General features: G+C 36.4%; 1 protein-coding gene across 6 annotated transcripts in view; it reads left to right on the top strand.

Moving 5' to 3' along the window:
* The window catches only part of B3GNTL1 (UDP-GlcNAc:betaGal beta-1,3-N-acetylglucosaminyltransferase like 1), a 132,799-nt gene that overhangs the window by 80,187 nt on the left and 31,871 nt on the right, over positions 1-20,741 (top strand). For all 6 annotated transcript variants that reach the window (XM_052809095.1, XM_052809093.1, XM_052809096.1 and 3 more), the window contains one exon: positions 13,644-13,739. In XM_052809095.1, coding sequence (XP_052665055.1) covers positions 13,644-13,739 — 96 coding nt within the window. The remainder of the gene's footprint in view (positions 1-13,643; positions 13,740-20,741) is intronic.

The raw sequence follows: 20,741 nt of genomic DNA, 5'->3' as shown, positions 1-20,741 counted from the left end.
CAACGAAGGTAGTGTATATTTTCACTGATATAAGTGGAAACAGAAACGTCTTCCATTTAACTTAAAACACTGTACAGCCACTTTGTGCAATTTTTTAACTTTACATTTTGCAGATACTGTTTATAAACCTGTTTTATGTCTTTTCTAAGTGGCAGTTGGTATAAACATAGTATCATTGTATAGAATGAAACATGTGAGAAGTTCCCTTTGGAAATGAAGGGAAGAAAGGGGTTTTTATAAACAACCTAATTCAAATTAAAGTGCTTGAAGTGTCACACTTGCTTCAATGCTAAAAACTTGGCACACCTGGTGCAGGGAAGTAGCTAAAGCATGTGTATGGATTAAAGTAAGTGTACTTCCCTCATTTCCTCTGGTACTTCTATTAAAGGGAGGTTTTTCTCAGCCCGGAGGATGTTTTCTTTCCTCGTCCTCCATGGCAGTTGTACAGAACAAATAGCAGCAATAACATAGAGCAGCATAATCTCTACTTCTTGGAATTAAGTTTTCTCAGATTTCAGTGAAGTAGGAAAATAAATTGAAGTTTTAACTGAACAGGATGTCTTTTCATGTTCCATGAGCTTTAAAGAGCTGATGTCGTCGTCTTCTTTTCATTTTCATTAACAAGTTGGAAGACATGCCAGTCAGTATTTTTTGCATATTTAGAAATGATGTTGCTGAGTTTGAGGTTTGAGTCCAGAGAATTGCTGTTGGAGTTCCCTCTTTCTTCTTTGGCTGGTACCTCGGTGACCAGTTACTGCACTAACACAGGCTATATTTCATAGGTCCAACATTGCTGTCATTTTTCACAGGGTGTTGGTTGAAGTATGCCAGAATAACAAGTCCTGAAGGTATTATACCTCATTAGTTTTATGGTCTTTTGGCAGTATTTGAAGTTTTTTTTTGAAGGGGAAGGACATGTTTATTATCATGAAACTGGGTGTGTGGCTAAAATGCTTCGGCTGTTTTTGGAAGTTCACAACTTACAGTTCTTTCACTGAATTCAAATTAGAAAAGAAGACTTGTTGCTAGTAGAGACAGTGTAGGTAACCTTTGCAACATAAATGTAGCTTTTATAGATGAATTGCATATTTTTCAAGATGCATTTTCTCTTTAAAAAGCTGCCTTTTTCTCCTTCCAGTCTCCAAAGAATTTTGCTGGGGCACAATAACACGTGCATGTGTGAAAAATTGCTGTTCATCAGTATCTCAACCTAGCTAAATATTTAAACATATGCAGCTTGCCTACTTATGTGCTACTAAACCAATGGTTTCCTGAATCAGGATTTAAAAGATTATTTCTGAGGTTATGCTGATTTTGGAACTTAGACTCTGTTACTGCAGTATGTGGATCCTTCTGGTTCTATAATTTATTTTACATAGGATTTCCCTGAGAAGTGTGCAGTTTTGAAAAGGGCAGAGATCCCCACTTCCAAAAAGAGGTTATAGTGCTTATGTTGGATATTATTAAACCAAACACAGGAGTCTAATTCCCAGAGTGTTAGATTTGCAGAGTTTCTTATGCGATGCAGGGAAGGATGTAAGTGTTTCTGAAGTGGATTCAGAACAGCCAGAATTGCCTGCGCTGGCTGAGAGGAACTCTAAATGTGCTGGGGGATACTGCAGGGCAGTGGTGCCTTAATTCTAGAAATGTGCTTTTTTTGCATCTTGCACAGGGACTCAGAGCTTCAGCTTTAGAAATCATTTATGTTTTTAATTAGAAGCTTGATTTCTTATAGATTTCAGTGGATATCTAGAGTCAAAATAGTAGTTAGAAGTTATAATGTCTTAATGCAACAGTTATGAAGAGTAGTAAATATTTTATAAGAAATAGGAATAAGTATTGTTAATATATTGATTGTGCTTAATACAAAGCTAAGTTGGATAAAGCCTTACTGGGAGATCTGGTTAATGCTCTTACTCTTTAATTTTTTGTTATGCTGGCATTGTGCTTGAGCTTCAGAGTTACAGATATTTGTCACTATGACTAGTTTGTTGCAGTGAAACTCCTCATTTGTTTAGTTTGTAACACCGAATGCTCCATCCATGCTGGCAGAGAGATTTGTTGTTCCCTATAGGAGTCTCCAAACTGGTGTCTTCCCTTACTATAGAAAAGATTGGACCAACCTTCATAATAATTTTCATTGACAATTATTAGAAAAAAGAAAGCTTTGCTGAAAGTTCGTCTTGGATTGCCGTGTTTTAACTTATTTTTTTACAAGTAGCATGTCCAAAGTTCTTGTTATCAATTTAATGGAGTTTTGGAAAAATTATCAAAGATTTTATCTGAATTTTACAAAGTAATGACAGAAAAATTAGGTTTATTAAATATTTTTAAATACAGTGTTTCTAAGATGCATTGTTATTATGCTTTTGTGTTTTACACTACCTTTTTTCAGAATTTGTAATTCAGACATTTGAAACCTCACTTAAATCTTAATCATTTTTAGCAGGATGTGTATGACAAACAAAGGTGTTTATGTTGAGTGACCCATGAAGCTTTCAAAGATATAAATCACAAGAGCTGCTTAGTAGATCCTTCCCAGCTGGTGCTATAACCATGTTTGGTTTTCAGCATAGCCAAAACTGCTGTTCTGTTTTCAAATTTTAAATTACATTAAGTACAATTCTAGCATCTGCTTCCTCCACTGATTTTCAGCTTTCTGGCAGCTGAAAAATCAACATTTTCTTTTCTGACTTGATTGGCTTCCTTTAGATAGTTATTAATATTTTTTCTTTGGAACTATAGCAAGACCCTTTTTGCTGCCACGTTTCTACGATGCCATTACTATTTATTAATGATACATGCTGAATGCCAGATAGTACATGTCTAGCGTCCTTTTAGGTGTAAATATTTCTGCAGGACAGGATAAGAAAAAGGTATTAAAAAAGAATGTAAAAAATCTTTTTCATATGTGTAGCAGAATTGACTTCCTCTTAATTCTTTGAACATTTTAGCTGTGCTTTGCTTATTATCAGATTCACGTAGCATACTGAAGCAGTTTTTTTAGAGATTATTTCTTATTACAGAAATTCATTTAATCAATTTGAGGATAATTATAATAGTCTGATTATAGAAATGTATGGATACATGAGGCTTAGGCAGATATTCACCCATTTAAAGGTGCTTACCTGAACTAGTAAATTTAGAAGCCTCGTTCTCTTGGAGCTCCACTGTATTCATTAGAGATGGCAACAGAGATCTTAGATGAGTTGAGTTGCCCCATGGCAGACATTCTCTATGGTTGAGAGGACCCATATTGCCTGGGCTGCTTGTTTATACATCTCTGATTTAGGATGAATCTGGGCCCTAATCCTTGCTCTTTATTGTTGATTTGTGTTGTTCTAATTGAAGCATAGATGCACTGAAGCTAATTCATATCAGCCTCCACTTGGAAGATCTTAAGCTATTTATTGCCTTCTTTCTTATCATTGAATTCTTGAGACTTTGAAAATATTTTAACGTGCTGGGCAGCTTGAATGACTGACTGTCTGAATAGTAACTAATTTAAACCAGTGATGGGGAATGCCAAGTTCAGACAGAACTTAACATAAGAATAAATGTCAGGAGTGATGCATACTTAGAGCCCAATTTCAGAGATAGGATGTGATTTTCAAACTACCCGTGCTATGAGAGTTTTGGTTATAGAGTAAGCAGTCACAAATAAAAGGAAATGTTAATCAGATTGTTGGCTGGGAGGCAGTGAAAGAACCTACAAAATCAAATCCCACATATAAACCCATCAACAAGTTATTAGGGAGGCGGAAACAAGAGAATGTAGATAGGAGGGAAGAGCTTTGTAGTGCTCTCAGCTCTGTTTTTTCTCAGACTTTTACAAATTGGTGGGCACTTAGTTTTTATTTCTGCGTATTCTCAGGATTGGTTGAGGTCTTTCCGGTTTTGTCTTCTGCACTGTTGAAAAACAAACTGTTGTAACAGATCACTGGGTTCTTGACATATTTTAGGTCCCCTTCATTATCAAAAAATAGATGTGTATGTAGAAACTTCTGCTGAGGTACTGGGGTTTTTTTTTCCCCTCCGTTAGTATATATCATTATGAGAAAGTGTATTGTGGGGTAAAAGATTAGAAACAGTGTGCAGAAGGCTAGTATTAGGCCATTTATGTAAAACAAAACTCTGAGAACAGTTTCATTTTTCCCCGTGAAATACGTTGTGTTACAGTTTCTTGCACTAGCAGTGAAATTTATTTTTCTAAAATAATTAAATAACTGATTTTTATTTTCTGTCCTTTCTTTGTTCTCTCATTCACAATTTTGAAGTGATACAGAATGCAAATCAAACACTCTTGGGGCACTGGAATGCATTTGGTGCTTTGATACCCCCCAAAGACTTGTGATATGATGGAAGACATAAGGGAGAGATTTAGGGTAAAGTTTGCTTTGATTTCCTAAAGAAAACATTCTACTATTGCAGTTGTTAATCAAATAATCAGAATCTGTAGTGTAGAATCTGTAGTCTAAAATCTGATCTAATTTTTCTCTTTTTGCCTACTCTAAATGTTAAAAGTCTATATGGGAAAAAAATCACACAAAAGAAATACCATTTGTATTTAAATAAATACGGCAAGTTTGCATGAATATTTAGTAGTTCTTCTGTGGATCTTTTGCATGTACCTTAGCACACAGCTGAACTTTTCAAATCCAAAAATGATCTCCTTACCTACAATTCTATGCTTGTATAGAAGGTGCTTGTATTTCTTTCATTTAACTGAGGTTCATATGTCCCCCGACTTCCAAGTTGCATACAACTTTTATAACATGAGCATTCATTTGAAAATGAGAATCAGTGAGAATTAGTAGGTAGGATATGTTATGCTTTTTGATAAACCTGAACACTCAAAAATATTTCATGTTTCTCTCTCAAAACACCTGTATTTTAAAATTCGCTGAAGTTGAAACTTGCCAGGAGGTTTATTCACATACCAGCTGAACGTTAATTTTAGAAGGTGGTATGCGGAAAAGTTTCATGTGTTGCTTTTTATGTGAATTTGTTTTCCTCTTTATGAGCAAATTTTAGAGAAGCAAACAACTGACTACTTTAACTGTGGACATAGCATCATCCACTTTAAAAGGCAAGGTAGTCTTATTTTTTTTGCTGCACACCATGTAGGGAGATGATGTTGGAGGAGAAGTTGTCAAGAAGATGGGTGGGAAAGGAGAAGATTGGTAAAAAGCTCAGCCAACAGCAGCATATACTTCCACAGAGCTGGCACTCCTTACTACTGAAGCAGGAGATGTTCCTCAGGGTTAACAGTGTGAATCCAAAGAAAAGAGGATTTTCCAGACCATTGCAGGGCTGCATGATTATCTTCATTCTGCAAGTGTTGTTATCTATTAAATGTTATTTAATAAGTCACAAACTTAGCTGATGTTTTTGTAGCCAGAAAATGAATAATACTTTCAAATAGTCTTCTGAACACTACAGATTTTATAACTCTTTGTAAGAGCAGAATTGTCCTGACATTGCAGAAAGGACGTTTATGTCATCTTTTGTTTTTCATAGATCTTTGAGATAAAAATCGCTGTGTAAATATATATTTTGTTGTAATAACTTAGAATATTTCAGTTATGTTACCTTCATTTGGGTACTGTCTCAATATGTAAAAGACCTATTCAGTCTTCATCTTGCGAAAATATTAAATGACATATCCAAAAGTCAAATGGAAAGATCATTTTTGAGACTTATTACATGAGCATTGGTCAGTGTTGCTTCTTAGCAGATTTCTTTGTTTGTTCTAATCACAATTTAGTATCTGCTAATATGACTTTAAGCAGATTGTTTTTTTTCTTTTGTGGTAAAAGCTCAGCATAAACAGCAAGCCAAGTAGACAACCTCTTGGTACAGAATGCTTTATTTTACCGGATGGAGTAATTCTTCCATTGTAAATACTTGACTCTTTCAATACTGGAAACTCTCCAAAAATTAGAGAGACTTGTTAAGGCACGGATGTTACAAAGACCACTTTTAGCAGCTTACAGACAAGAAAAAAAGATGTAAGACATGCTAAAATCATACAGGCTATTCCCTTTGCAGCATCTATTCTTTTGGTTTCAGCAGTAGGTTAATTCATCATCATTAGTAGATAAAGCTCTGAAAAAGACTAGAATAATGGTGCTTGCTATTGGGTTTTACTAGGAGCATTCAACTACGAATAAGAGATATTCAGCAGTATAGTCGGCTCTCAATTATCCAGCACAATGAGGCTGGCATGGGCTAGCTCAAATAAAGCAAAACCACAGCTAATTCAGTACATATGTATTAGACTATAAACCCAAAGTTAATATATTTACCTTCAGAAATTTGTAAACAGATTTCCTTTCAGCAGCAGATTTAAAGGCAAAAAAAAAAAAGGTAGCTAGAGTGCAGCCTGATATAAGCAGTCTTTACCCTGCATTTCATTCTTTGTGGCACTCTGTTGTAGCCAGAGATGTCAGGAGGAGGTGATGCCATTTTAATACACACCCTCTTAATCATTTCCGATGGTGGTTTCACATCCAACAGTGCAGAGACTCGATATTAAAATTTTATATGACATAGGGAATACTATTTGTATAGAATTTTATGTTTTGGTATAATGGTCAAATAGCTATACAGAGGACTGTCATGTTTTTCTTAAAGGGAACGGCCTGGCGAAAAGCACTAAGAATGTAATAAACTGTGAGGGACAAGGGAGTTCGTTACAGCAGTTCAAACAAATTCAACTTTTTTCTCCCAGCACTACTGCTCTCTCAACTTTCCTCTCATTACTGTTGTCTGGTTACATTGTGAGAACTGAAAGTGTTGGGATGTAGGGAAGTGGGGAGCAGGTATTTGTATGAGAGATTCGTGCATTGTGTCCCTCGAGATTTAGGTATGCTTTAGAAAGTATTAAAATATACCATAAATATTTTAATGAACAGTTTTTCTTTTCAATCTGCATAAAAAGATAAAACAAAAAGCAAACATCAGCTTTTCATGTAATAACATTTATGTCTTGGTTAACCTTCTGGGCTTTCAGGAAAACAGCCTATGTATGAAAGTGAACACTTTCAGTGTTATTATTAAGCCTATATAACTAGGATTCTAATAACTTTGAATGCAGAATCTTTTTTCTTTCTTTTTTTTTTTTAATATTTATGTATATTCCTGGCAGTCCATAAATCATGTAATACTTTTACATAGGTATTCTGTACTATACTATTGACTGGCTGCACCTTTGAATAGGCTTAAGACTTTTTATGTATATTTCAAAAAAGTTAAGTGTCAATCATACAGTGGCTGTGTAGGTAAAAGTATCAAACATAAATTACTATTACTACAGCTTGTACACAGATTTGATCATTGGACTGTATTTGTGTGGAAGATGACCAAAGAGAGAGAGATAGCACTTAACTTTTATAAACTTTTTATAAACCCCCCCTTTTTTTTAATAGTATCTTAATTTGAACATCAATTAAGTTCTGAAATGTTGGAAGGGATTGTACTCAGAGGTGTAAGAGAACATCTCTGCAGTGCAGTACTTCTACTCCCAGCTATATACTGAAAAGGAAACTAGCTGTATAATCTAGCTAGTTGTTACAGAAAAGAAACAATATAGGTCCCTTCAAACAGTGGTATGAAACACTAGATATAAAAATAGATACAGCAACTGAGAAAGCATCATCTTACAGCTGCTCTCATTGGTTCCATTCTTGCAAAGAGTCTGAGTTTCACGCAAACTGTGAAACATTTCAGCCTTCGTTAAGGCTTCAAATCCTGAGGAAATCATGGGGAGCTGTAGGTCATAATTTTTCCAGGAGAAGGACTGGAATACCTTCTCAGAGGTGCTGAATGCTCTCTGTGTTCACTGGCATTAGCAATTCTCAGGACTCTTGAATGCTTTTTGATTAGTTTTGTTGCTAAGTAGAGTTTGGGATTGTGAAGGTTAAGTAGTGCTGATTTTTAGTCAAGCCTGTACCAGAATTACTATGTATATATCAGCCTTTCAGTATGGAGAGTCATGGCATGTTTTATTTCTGAAATGTACTTTTTGCTGTGCCAGATCCCGGCTTCTTTAGAGCAGGGATTTTCAGCTAATGTCAAAGCATGCAATGATTAGGTGATACAGGCAATTACTTATGTAGGCATATGAAAGGGTAAAACAGTTCAGTATAATATAAACTAACTGAATGTAATCTGTACCAGATTGGGTGTTCAGGTTCCTTAAAGCTTAATAAAGTTTGTTGTAATTCTTTTTTTGAAAAATCTTAATTGCTGAATACTTTTTTGAAGTAAGATAAGGAGTCTTTTCTTCTCTTCCCTACCTTCCATACCTCTTCTGTCACACTAATACACGCACCTGATTCTGGATGTAAACCTGGTAATCTTTAGTAGTGAGGTCCTGGTACATTCACTGCTGAGTTAATGCACTGGTATCTTAACACGTAATTTTTTCTAAGTCAGGAGTGATGTCTGTTAGCCTGTGGTCTACCTACAGCTCACAATCATTATGGCCCTCTGCCATGTGGTGTTTTGTTTGGGTTTTTTTTTGTTTTGTTTTGTTTTCTTTTTCACCTTCTAATGTGTATTGTGTCCAATATCCTGGGTATTGGAAAGTTTTCTTTATCATGACATAAGAGATTGTTTCTAATCCTTGATTTGTGTGGATATAATTTTCATAAATGCTATAGCATAAGTAGAATTAAATGTCTGGTGTATTTTGGGGAATTAGCTTGTTACATTGGAAAGCAGTCTGGGCCCGTGATTAAATATGTTGCTCTTGTGAACTGCCTGGTTTCCCCTCTGTATTCTGTATGACATAACGTGATAAGGTTGTTTTGTCATCTGCATGTATTCTTTTGGCACATTGCTGTTAGATTTTGATTTGCTGCTTCAGGAAATATAACTTTCCTTGAAGAGTTACTATAAACACATGAATGCCTTTCTCAGTATTGGAACTTAAATTTCATATTGACTGCTGACATGATCTGAAGTGAGCATCAGTGGGGACCAGACTTACATGTGCTGTTGACAGCTTTGAAACACAACAAATCAAAGTCACTTTATCAACTCTTTATATTCTTTAGATATATTTTCAGAGAATCTCTGTGATAGTTGAATGTAATTCAATAGCGAAACAGTTAGCAAGAACAAACCAGAGTAAATCAGTTTCAATTACTTGTTACTTGATCCTTGGAATAAAACCAGATGACAAAAAAAGTTCTAAATAATTTAACAAATACAGTGCTGAAATAGCAGCCCGTTTCCGTCACCTGGAAACTGATGAAGATGGATTCCAATTTGGTTATGACAACACTGTGTTCTTCAGGAATTCTAAATCTGAGCAGATTTATACCTTCATCTACAAGCTCTGTAGTTGGTTTTTAACAAGTTGGTTTCACTCAACTAGATTATATTTAGATAATCTTTACAGCATGCAGTGTACAGTAATTGATAACAACTATTATTAAGCATTAATCTTCCAATACAGCTGTGTGTGAAAGGTTCACAGGTCCAAACCGCTTTCCAATATACTGAATTAACTCCTCGAGGAGGACTGAAAACCTGCTGAGGTTCCAGGGTGATACAGGACATTTGTTGGGCAGAGCTGGAGAACATTTCCAAGAAAACTAAACATAGTAGTTACAGAGCTGCATCATAATTCAAATTCTGCTTTTGATTGATTTTCAGATTAAGGCTAGCATGTCCTCTTTGTTTCTTTTGTTCCAGTCCACGCAATCTAAGAGATTTATGGATAAAATCTTTAGTGGCAATCTCACAAAGTGAGAAGTTGCAGGTTTTATCACAGAGTAAGCCAGTTCGACTATTTTTTAACACCTTGGCAAGAGTGTATGGTAAGAGTAGGCAAAAAAGAAATCCAGAGGGGACTATCCCCTGTGACTAAACTGAGCTGAAATCTAGAATTTCCAAACTGCAGAAGGTTGATGTTTTTGGGGTTTTTTTCCTCTCTTGAAGATGAAATTTCAAAAGCTCTTGAAGGTAGTTTTCAAAAGTTTGCAGATGCTGCAGTATTTCAATACAGTTGTTAGGAGTTTAGTGTTTTTCCTGAGTAAGTTCCTCTCCCATCAGTGCAAGTATTCAGACAGAGGGTGCAGTTTTATGTTTCAGCTGGACTGATTAACTGTGAGCAACGACCAAAAAGGGGAGGTCTTGTTTTCTTCTCCAAAGCTTGTTCCTTCCCCCTCCAATATGTCAGCAGTATTGCTAGTCTGACCCTACAGTGAACCGATTCAGAGAACGAAGGCTATAGAAAATGAACACTAAAGAAAAGAAAATAATAGCTTTCTTACTGATGTAGTGCTCTGATCTAGCTGAGCGTGGGGCCAGGTGAGTGCCAATGCTGTTATAAGTGACTGGGATGTATAGCCAGAGGCAGGATGAGTGGGAGAGCTCTTAAATTAATATAGATGTACTGTAAATTTAGACTTTGAGCATACAGTTCCCCTATCAGGTTAGAGATTATTTATGGATTATCTATGCTGCTGCTGAAAAGAATGGTGTCCTGGTTTCAGCTGGGATAGAGTTAACTGTCTTCCTAGTAGCTGGTACAGTGCTATGTTTTGAGTTCAGTATGCAAAGAATGTTGATAACACTGATGTTTTCAGTTGTTGCTAAGTCGTGTTTAGACTAAAGTCAGGGATTTTTCAGCTTCTCATTCCCAGCCAGCGAGAAAGCTGGAGGGGCACAAGAAGTTGGCACAGGACACAGCCAGGGCACCTGACCCAAACTGGCCAACGGTGTATTCCATACCATGTGACGTCCCATCCAGTATAGGAACTGGGAAGTGGGGGTGGGGAGTCGCCACTCGGGGACTGGCTGGGTGTCGATCAGCGGGTGGTGAGCAATTGCACTGCACATCATTTGTACATTCCAATCCTTTTATTATAGCTGTTGTCATTTTATTAGTGTTATCATTATCATTATTAGTTTCTTCTTTTCTGTTCTATTAAACTGTTCTTATCTCAACCCATGGGTTTTACTTCTTTTCCTGATTTTCTCCCCCATCCCACCGGGGGGGGGGGGGAGTGAGTGAGCAGCTGCGTGGTGCTTAGTTGCTGGCTGGGGTTAAACCACGACAAATGGTCTTGCTGTCCTCTCTGTGTTGGGTGCCATGTTTTCCTACATCCTACTTTGTGGTAACACTAGTGTTTTTGTGGTTAGTTGGATCAGGGAGCAGATCCAGCTGAAAACTAAGCTAACAAAAAAAAAGAATTTCAGCTTCACAAATGTTATCATTGGCATAGGAAGGGACAAGGTAGCATGAATTTGTCCATTGTGGCAGCAGCACAAATTTAAATTTCCTAAAGTTTATTTTGACGTCACGTTATAAATAATCATATAGAAAAAGCTTATTTACAAATTCATTGACTCGTAGCTGGTGTACTGTTCCAGGTTCAAACACTTTCTTGAAGGATAGGACCCTGAAATCATATGTGGCATCATCAGTCTCAGTTTTGTCTGTGTGGTTCCCCTCTAGTGTCTTTTCTGAGGTGGACAGTGAGCCATAGAGCACTGTTTGATTTAGGAGAGACATCAGTGTATGTAGTATGTGATGGTCTACTATATCATCATCGTCATATCATCATCTATGTTAATATAAGTGACATTTTGATGTTTTTTCTTTTCTCAGTGTTTCAAATTTGTTCTGTTTGGTTTCACTTAAGTATATATGTCAATGGAACACAGATTATCCAAGATATTTGGGATGTATGCTCTTTGTACATGAGCCTGACTAATTACATTGAGCTACAGCTTTAAGATTAAGTGCATTTATGTTCTCTGATGAACCTAGCTGCACTAAGGAAATGGCATTCTAGCCTCTCCAAACACATTTCACATATACCAATAGGCTCAAGACTTTCTTTGAAGATTTTCTTTCATTCAGAAATGAGATTCAATGCAATGCATTCTAGCCTAGCTTTTCTCCCTACTGTTGTTTTCTTATGGGATTACTGTTTGGTCATTGTTTGGTTCAGGCTGCACTCAATTGCCCTTGTAATTAGTGTGGAGCTAATAACCATGTACTGAGTAATCATGTCTGCTCTGATTTTCTGGGATTGTTTTGACTCTTTCAGCTCCCACTGACTTTTGGGGGGAGTTTTTCACATTTAGCACCTCTGAAGCTAGCGTATTTCAGTTATGAACAAGCTGCTAATGTGTTAAATTATAGCCATGAAGTGATAGGATTATTCTGACTAAATATGACTGCCTAAAATTTGAGTGTCTGTATCAACATGAGTCATCCTAGGGCCCCTTTACGGACAGTGAAGTTCTGTCATTATGTTCGTGGAGTTAGCATGCAGTGTGTTTTACCCTAAAGTGGATGCCTGTGTTTGGTCAGATGGTTCATGCCATAAGAAGAGTGCAAGTAGATCAGCTGTTGAATTTTGATTAGATTTCTAATCTAATTTGTTTGGAGAGTTGGTCTACGTGTCTGTGTAGAACTGAGCGTGTAAAATTTGGGTTTTAAATCCATGTTTATTTGTGGAAATGGAAGCTGCCAGACATAAGAAGAGTTTAAGGAGCTCCATCCCAGGTTGAAATTGAGGAGCACCTTTAAAGTGTAAATGCTTAGATGCACGTGACAAAATTTACATTCATGCACTGATGTTTAAATATTTCAACTATACAGGAATATTAATAGTACCACTATAGCATGCTATGAAATCATCTGCTCATAAGATCAGCATTTTCATTACTGTTTGAAGACTGGCAGTAATTGCGAGGTTACTTTCTTCTGCCTTCATAAACCAGGCTGTGCTCTGTTTCCTGTGTGGTTCTTGGAAGCAGGCACAGTCTTCTGTCTGAACTTTGTGCATTCTGTGTGACAAACTTCATCTTGTAATAAAAGAAAGAACCAGTTTACCTTCCATAATCCAGATTCTGGTTTATTTCATAGTTGTGTTTACAAGAAGTTTGTTTAAAGCTGCAAAGACCAATTTGCATAGTTCTTGGCTGTCACTAGTCAAGAGGATGAAATTAATAGCCACTCCCTTTTCAGTCCCTAAAGCATTTTCTGTCCAACAACCTTTTAAGGTAGGTACCACTGGGTAGCAAATCCATAGTGCTCTGATAATGTTTAAAATAAATTGCATCTTACTTATCCAAACTTGATTAAGATTTAAGTGTCTTTGGCAGAAATAAAAGATCAGTGGAAGTTCCTACTTAGTATATGTGTAAGGAATATAAAATGGAAAATCAATGCACAACAATTGTAGGGTTAAGTTTAAGAACTTTTAACTTTTTAAGATTCTTCTCAATTCATTCACTTTGCTATCAACATCACCATTATTAATAGAAGTGTAATTTCCTGTATACTTCTCTAAATTTGAAATAAAGTTTGAAGTACTCTGCATGTGTTGCAACTTATGATAGAAGAGAAGGTTATGGAATATGAAGCAGGAAGTAGATTCATCTGTTGGGCTGTGACACATCAAAGGTGCTGGTATACACCGCAGTTTAAACACTAAGCACATGCTAAATTTTAAGCACTTGCATTTCTCAGTGCTTAAAATTGCTGAAGGTTAAGTATAGGCATAAGTATTTGCAGGATTTCAGGTGAATGTGTAAGGTCTACTTCATCCTCCAACAGGTGCTGGTTTTGACATTCTATTAATTAAGACTGGCTTTTTTCATCTTTTTCCTAGGTGTTTACCTCCCACGGACCTACTGTGATCATGCCAACCTGGTTCTGTTCTCGAGAATGGTTTTTTCATGTCGGAAAATTCAATGAGGGTGGAAAGGTGAGTGCTACGGATGATATGGATGATATGTAGTCCAGGAACCATCTCTTTGATTAACAGCTTGTGAAAGCCCTAAACCTGTGATTAAGAAACACTAGGCAAGGGAGCATAGATAAAAACTCGGGTCTAAAAAAATCTGGGTTGTACTGTATACCTGGCTTTTTTTTTTTTTTTTTTTTTTTTTTTTTAAAAAAACAGTTGTTAACCAAGTACAGTTGTTTTGGGGTAACTCTGGTGACTGAAGGACGTAACTGAGATGGGCTTTGTAGATAAATCTAACACATTTGTTAGATATGGCAACATACATGGAAAAACTAAAGAAGGATTCAGGCGTTAAAGCCCTTCTTCAGTCCCTGAAATAGATACAGCAGATCTGAAAGCTAAACAAAAGTCAGCTCATAGTTTCATTATGAGCCATCTCTGAAAGGTAAGGTAGATTTGGTGAAAGAGATTGGAAGGGAAGAAAGGTGCATGATGGCAAAGAGATGGTAATACATTCTCCTAAGGGGAAAGGTTTATATCCCTAAGATGAAGAAAGAAGGAGAGGAGATCGCAATGTGCCATAAAACTACTATAATCTCATTTATCCACTTACCTCATTATCCACTTGTCAATCTTAGTTCTCAGGCTAGTCCTTGGAAGATGTTAAGTAGCTTTTCCTCAAAGATCAGGACTGGGAGGTTACAAATTAAATGACTGTTATCTGAGAAGTGTTCCTCCACTGACAGTTAGATGTTCTTTATAGATTTCTTATATGAGTTCAATTTGGTTGCTTTAGGCTCATCAACATGTTTATGGAATAAAATCCAGGGTTGTCTATTGGTGGTATTTATTGTGGTAGTACTAGAAATATGCTGGCAAATAGATCTAATTCAGACGCATTTGGATCCATTCTGCGTGTTTTGGACCTGAGGAGTTTTGCTTCCAGTGGGTTTGGTGAGATTTTAGGGCTAGAATGGGTGGTTCTGAATTTTTTTCGAAAGCCTTCATTTAAGAGTACGCTTAAAAAAAAAAAAAAAAAAAAAAATCTCCTAAGGCTATTTCCTATTTTATTATTTAAACTACAACATACTATCATTATTATTGTTTTTATAGCTTCTACATGGAGCCCTCCTGTGCCATGCAGTGTGTATGTATACACACATGTGTATATGTATGTATGAAGATATACAAATATTATTCTTTGGGCTGCCAAAAAAATTATAATTTAAGGAGATGGCAGACAGAGAACAGAATTGTTTAGAGTGGTGAAAAGATTTGCCCTTAATTACATGGTGGGTGAGTGGAAGAGCTGGGAATGGTGCCTGGCTCCCAATACAATCTACATTTGCTGACCCATGCTCTTTATTTCTTTTTTATTATTATTCCTTATCATTGTATTTTCATTTTTTGAAGCATCTTTGACTTTGTGAGCATTGTTAGTAAGCTCAAAAAAGAAAGCAAGCAAGCTAAAACATACTAACAACAATAGAACAGCAAGCCTAATGATAAATTTCAACAGGTTAAGTTCAACAGACTATTGTTCTGTGCTTTTTGCTTTTAGTTTTGGGGTGGTTTTTTTGTTTTGCTTTATATATATGTAATTGTGTAGGAACTATGCCACTGGTTATTCAGATGTAATATGCTGACAATCCTAATGATTTTTCAGCCACAATGCATGCTATGTCCTTCTAGTTTTAAAAATTACCAGTGATAAGTTGAACTTATCTGGCTGATAGAGGACCTTCAAAAAGATACCATACAAACAAGGGTGACAACAGATATGAACAAAGCAATGAACATAAGCAATGAAGTCAAACCTTTGTCCTATGTGGGTTTAGAGGACACAAAATCAAGTCCTAAATCTTTCAGCATTTAACACTGTAAAGTATTTAGCATTGATATAACTCATTCATTTTCATTTGAAAACAAATCCTTTGAGGCAAATAAAGATTTTCTCTGTGTATCTATAGAACTGCTATAAACTAGTACTGAGTACTCTTAAGGATCATATCCATGTGTGTATGTTTTGACCCTGACCCATGATCTGATTGTGTTAATTTGATCACTTCCATCTTCATTTTTGGGTTGGTATTTAACAGTGCAACCTGTAAGTGTCATATTGCTGCAAGTAAGCACAGAAACAGGCCAACAAATTTCCACATTTCAGCCTTCTCCATTTGCTAAACTGTTTCCATGCCAAAAAGCTGCATTTCTCATTTGGAATTAAATCCAAACACCTGTTCTTCATATTTCAGTGCTTAGAACAAATGGAAGATAATTCTTCCATGGAAGAAATTGTGATTTGATGTTTATCTTTATAGTATAGGTGGACTGATAGAATATAAATATATAAGCTATGATATAATCTTTTTTTTAATTACAGGTAGGTATGCATGTATGCATGTATCTCTCCCTCCATCCAGGCATTACATGAAACAGATTTTTAAAAATATTTTCAAAATGTTTTTAGAAATAAAATTCTTTCTGGTCAAGATGTGCAATTGTTGGAAATGTATTCCTTTTATGTAATCACTGTGGCAATGTTCAAGCAAAATCCTAAATAGTGTCTTCATAAATGGTGGTTAAGAACCTGACAGGTTTGCTTTATGCACTAATTAACTAAAATGGTAGAGGTGTTATTTGTGCAACCTCAGATATATGATAATTAAAGCAGAAGTACTTAAAAGTAGTAGATTTTAGCAAGCTCTAATGGTGTGCTGAGGTGAAGATAATACAATAGAAACGGTCACAAGCCTATAAAGTAACATTTTAAATAGTACCCACTGCTAGGAGGAGAGTCACATGAACCATATTTCTGACTTAATTTTTTAGGAAACAAAAGGGAAATAATCTTCCTGTTACCCAACCGATTCAGATAAAGAGTGCAGTACTTCCTTACTGAAAGAAGTAGCAGGACTTTACTAAACTGTTCAGAACTCACACCTGAAAATTAGTGTGTGATGTTATCTGCATGATTGGGTTTTACTCCTCTACTTTTTGGTGTCTTCTAACAGCTAGCACCATTGCTGAAAAGTCATAACTGTGTCTGAAAGTGTCACAAAAAGTTATGCTGAGAAAAAAATGTACATGGTCTTGTATAACATGAAAAGCAGATTTTGAAGCTGTATCATCTGTTAAAGTAGGGTACTTATGAAGTCACATGTAGTAATAGATGTGGGGTCTGTTATTAGCTAAGCAAAGTTATTGCTTCATATGTTTGACAGTGCACTTCAGTTTGCATATAAAACCAACATTTTGCAATTGTATCTGACTGACCTTGTGTACTTCTACCAAAATGTATTCTTCAGGTGGACACCAGATTTTGTTTGCTATTAATGTCCAAATGGAGATCACTGGGAAGGCACATTACGTGTCTTTTTCTAGTCACTTGTGTGTAATGGCACTAAGCTAAAACAACCTAGCTTGTTGCTTTAGATAAATGCCCTAAGAAATCTTGAGTACAGTAAGAACTGTATAAATGAGCATTGCTAACCTGCAGACTCCACTCCATGCAAATGTGGCAAATTGTGTAGTCTTGGCTTTATTCAAGCAGTATTATTCTTGACATCACAACTGTAATATGCCACACTTGTTTCTTTCTCTAGAGTTTTACCACAACTTGGTCCCTAATTTCCTGTCACCTCTGTATTTAACCTTCCTTTTTAAGTGTATGAAAACTAAAAATGGAGTGACAGCCTTAAAGTTCTAAACTAATCTCAAAGTGTAAACAGGGGGAAATTATTCGTAATGAGCCCCAGATGGAATAGCATATTATAAGCCACTGGCCTCTCTGAATACAAACTGTGGCTCCAAACAAAGCGTCTGGAGCTGTTTTGATCTATTTTTGTGATAAAAGGTCACAAAAAACACAAATTGAGCAGTTGTCAAAATATCCTTTGGTGCACAGGAGACTGTAGCACATGTTGCAAAGCTCTGAGATAACTTTGTAGGCTATTAGGTGCTGACTAACACGTTTTTCCATTTTTCTCTGCCAGAGCGCACAAATGTCATTCCCTCCAGAAAGGCAAGCAGTTACAATAACGCCTGAAAGGTAAAAGGCTAAGTAGGAGTTTGGTTTTTTGGAACATGAATTAAAAAATGGTCAGTCTATCAAATAACCTATCAAGGTGCCTAGGGAAAAATCTGGATAAAACACAGGCACTAATGGTTTTGGCTTGGTATAGTTAAGGCTGAACAGTGATCAATATTTGATCTAAAAAGGAAGGAAACAGTGGTGGAGCCAATGATTAAGTATACTTTATAAGCTCTTTAAAAATATACCCCATACCCCATGTCTAATGACATTTTTTGCTAGTCTGTTATTAAATATCATTTAGAATTTACCACCTCCCTTCCATTTGACTTCCCCATCATCTTTGTTTAACTGAATTTCTCTGTGCCAGTACATTTGGATGAAAGCAATCTTTTGGAGTTTCCTCTAACCTGTGTTATTTCCCAAACAATGAAGTAAATGTTTCAGGCTTCAGGTCTTATAACCAAGGCAAAATGATGTAAAGACATGATTTGGATGGGCACCAAAAAATGAAGTGGCAGATCTGCAGAAAGAGAGACTTAAGAATTTCTTGGATAATCCTGAAGAGAAGCTATTAATAGCTATTCAATATGGAGTCAGCCTGTGGTATGCTTGCATACCTCTGGTTGACTATTCTAAAGGAAGTTAAACTAAGGAGTATTTTCAATTAACAATAATTTCTCCTTGAAATAAGTAATTTCAATGAGAAGTTGTTCATTACAAAAGAAAAATACAATTGACATTTAATATAAAACTTGTCTTTAGGGAAAGACGAAGGATGGATAATTCTTGATAAATTACTTTAGTTCCTAATTTTTTTCACCTTTACATTTAAATTGGAGAAGAGCTGCAGTATCTTATTTAGTTTTAGCTTCCAGCAGCTTAGTAGCCGTTCCTGATCAGCAGCACACTTTGAACAGCATTTGTGGGTGAGTAAGAGAGTTTAATGTCTGGCAGAACAGCATTTGTTTCTAAGGCAGGAGTACTTCCTTTAAAATAGGGTGTCTTTTGTGTTCGCTTCCATCCAGCCAACACCTCAGTGTGTGTTATTTCTGCAAGACCAAGATTTAGCTCAAGACTTTGAGGAAATGCTGTGGGGCAGCTCTTGGCATACATATTTTTAAAAAACCAAACAAACTTACTTTGATTTTTTTACTCAACATCTCTGCTTTGTTGCTAAATTAGTTTAGATTTTTTCTTCCTGTTTAATCTTAGGTGTTGTAATACACACCATTTGATCTGCTTTTTATGGAACTCTATTGTAATATTAATACTGAAATGTTTTTCTTTTTTAATTAATGTCCTAAAATGTGCAGTATGAAATGAGTTAGTTTAAAAAATAGCAATGAAACAAACTCTTTCCAAAGTCCTGTAAGAAACAGAATGGTATGGAATCAAAAGTTACTTCCTTTTTGATTCATTCTTTCCATTCACCAGTATTAGGCTCCTCTGAGGAATTAAAGCAATTTGGCTTATTCTGTCCAACAATTACCCTGATGTTGCTGTCTGATTTGCAAAAAGTGTACCAAGTTAGAGCCCAATTTTCCTTGATGCCTGTGATCAAGAGGAAGGGTTAAGCTTTTCCAGAACAGAAGGGGTTTTTTCATGTGTGGATAGATTTACTTTCCTTGTCTTTGTCATTGCTTTTTGTTAAAAATGCATGTATTCTTGAAATATAAAACATTGTGTTAGATTTCCCATTTTCACTAGTTAGATTGCCCTGCATAGGCTAAATGTCCACTGGTTTTGCTTACAAGGATCTGCCACCTGTACTACAGTGCCTGTCAGCTGGAAGAGGACAGGGGAAGACTACATGTCAAAGATGTTTGAGAAGAAGGCTGAATGGAGGGAAAAGAGATGGATGAGGAAGTTGGGTCAGACTGGTTCTGTGGCAGAATCAATCTCCTGTATTAGGTTTAGCAGTAAAAGGCAGCCCTTACATTGTCTATATGCCTGTACAGCCTAATGGTAAGTTCTGTCCAAGTGACCAAAAGAAGACTTCTGTCAGCCTAAAGTTCTGCGGTGGTTACTGTTGGTCACCCCAGGGCTACAACATGATCTTTCACCAGGTGTTACTAGTTACAGCATTGCACAAAGGGCCACTCTTACGTTAAAAGTCCCCCCAAAATTGCTCATCAGTATCTTCATCCCTACTGATGCTCCTCACCATTACTGATGGTGGAGCTGCAAAAATTGTAACCAGCATTGCTTGTTGTAGTGGTAGGTGGCTTGCACCTCCTTGCCAAATACATATGTTGAGGACACTGTAGTTGGAGTACTGTTTCATGCGCAGTGATCTGCTAGGATGGAGAAACAGTGAGCAATGAGAAGATAAGAGAAGAATGTTTAGTTTGGTCCCTGAACAAGGAATTAGTTGAATTCAAGTTAGGTTCTGCTTGACATCCGATTGTGTATACAAAATCAGTCCCCTCATCTGTACAGCCAACCATCAGCACAGCAAGTGATACCTGCCCAAAATACTGGGTAAACACAAATCCTTCACCTCTTTAGTAGTATGTTAAAGAGGCTGATGATTTTGCATATGGTTAGTGCATGCTGGTTAGAACAGAGCAGGTGCAGGCGGTGTTTTTCACTAGGAGTTGTAATCAGCAGCTGATGAGCACAACCTTGAGTGAGGCAGGCCAGTCCTGCACTTTACACTGCAATTAATGCACCACAGCATATAGGGTTGGGTTTTGCCTATAATGTGGAAAATTCTGTATATAGTCCAGTAACATGTAAACTGTGCAATTTAGTTGTATTTATTAATGCTGAAAACTATTTATGTGGTAACCTATTGCTGAAATACTGGATTGTTAATTGATACTTTTAGCTTTGGATATTAATTTTCAAAAAATACATTAAAATATCCCTTTAGTGGTTAAACAGCTTTTTCTTTGAAAGTTATGTTGTTTGACAAAGATTCCTGGTGTTTAAAATGCCATCTGGATCCAATAATATGTCTCAATTGGGAAGAAACTCTTGTA

The sequence above is a fragment of the Harpia harpyja genome, chromosome 14 (assembly GCF_026419915.1).
Source record: "Harpia harpyja isolate bHarHar1 chromosome 14, bHarHar1 primary haplotype, whole genome shotgun sequence".
NCBI classification, from domain to species: domain Eukaryota; kingdom Metazoa; phylum Chordata; class Aves; order Accipitriformes; family Accipitridae; genus Harpia; species Harpia harpyja.
The sequence above is the reverse complement of the archived record's forward strand: the minus strand, read 5'-3'. Positions and strand labels throughout refer to the sequence as shown.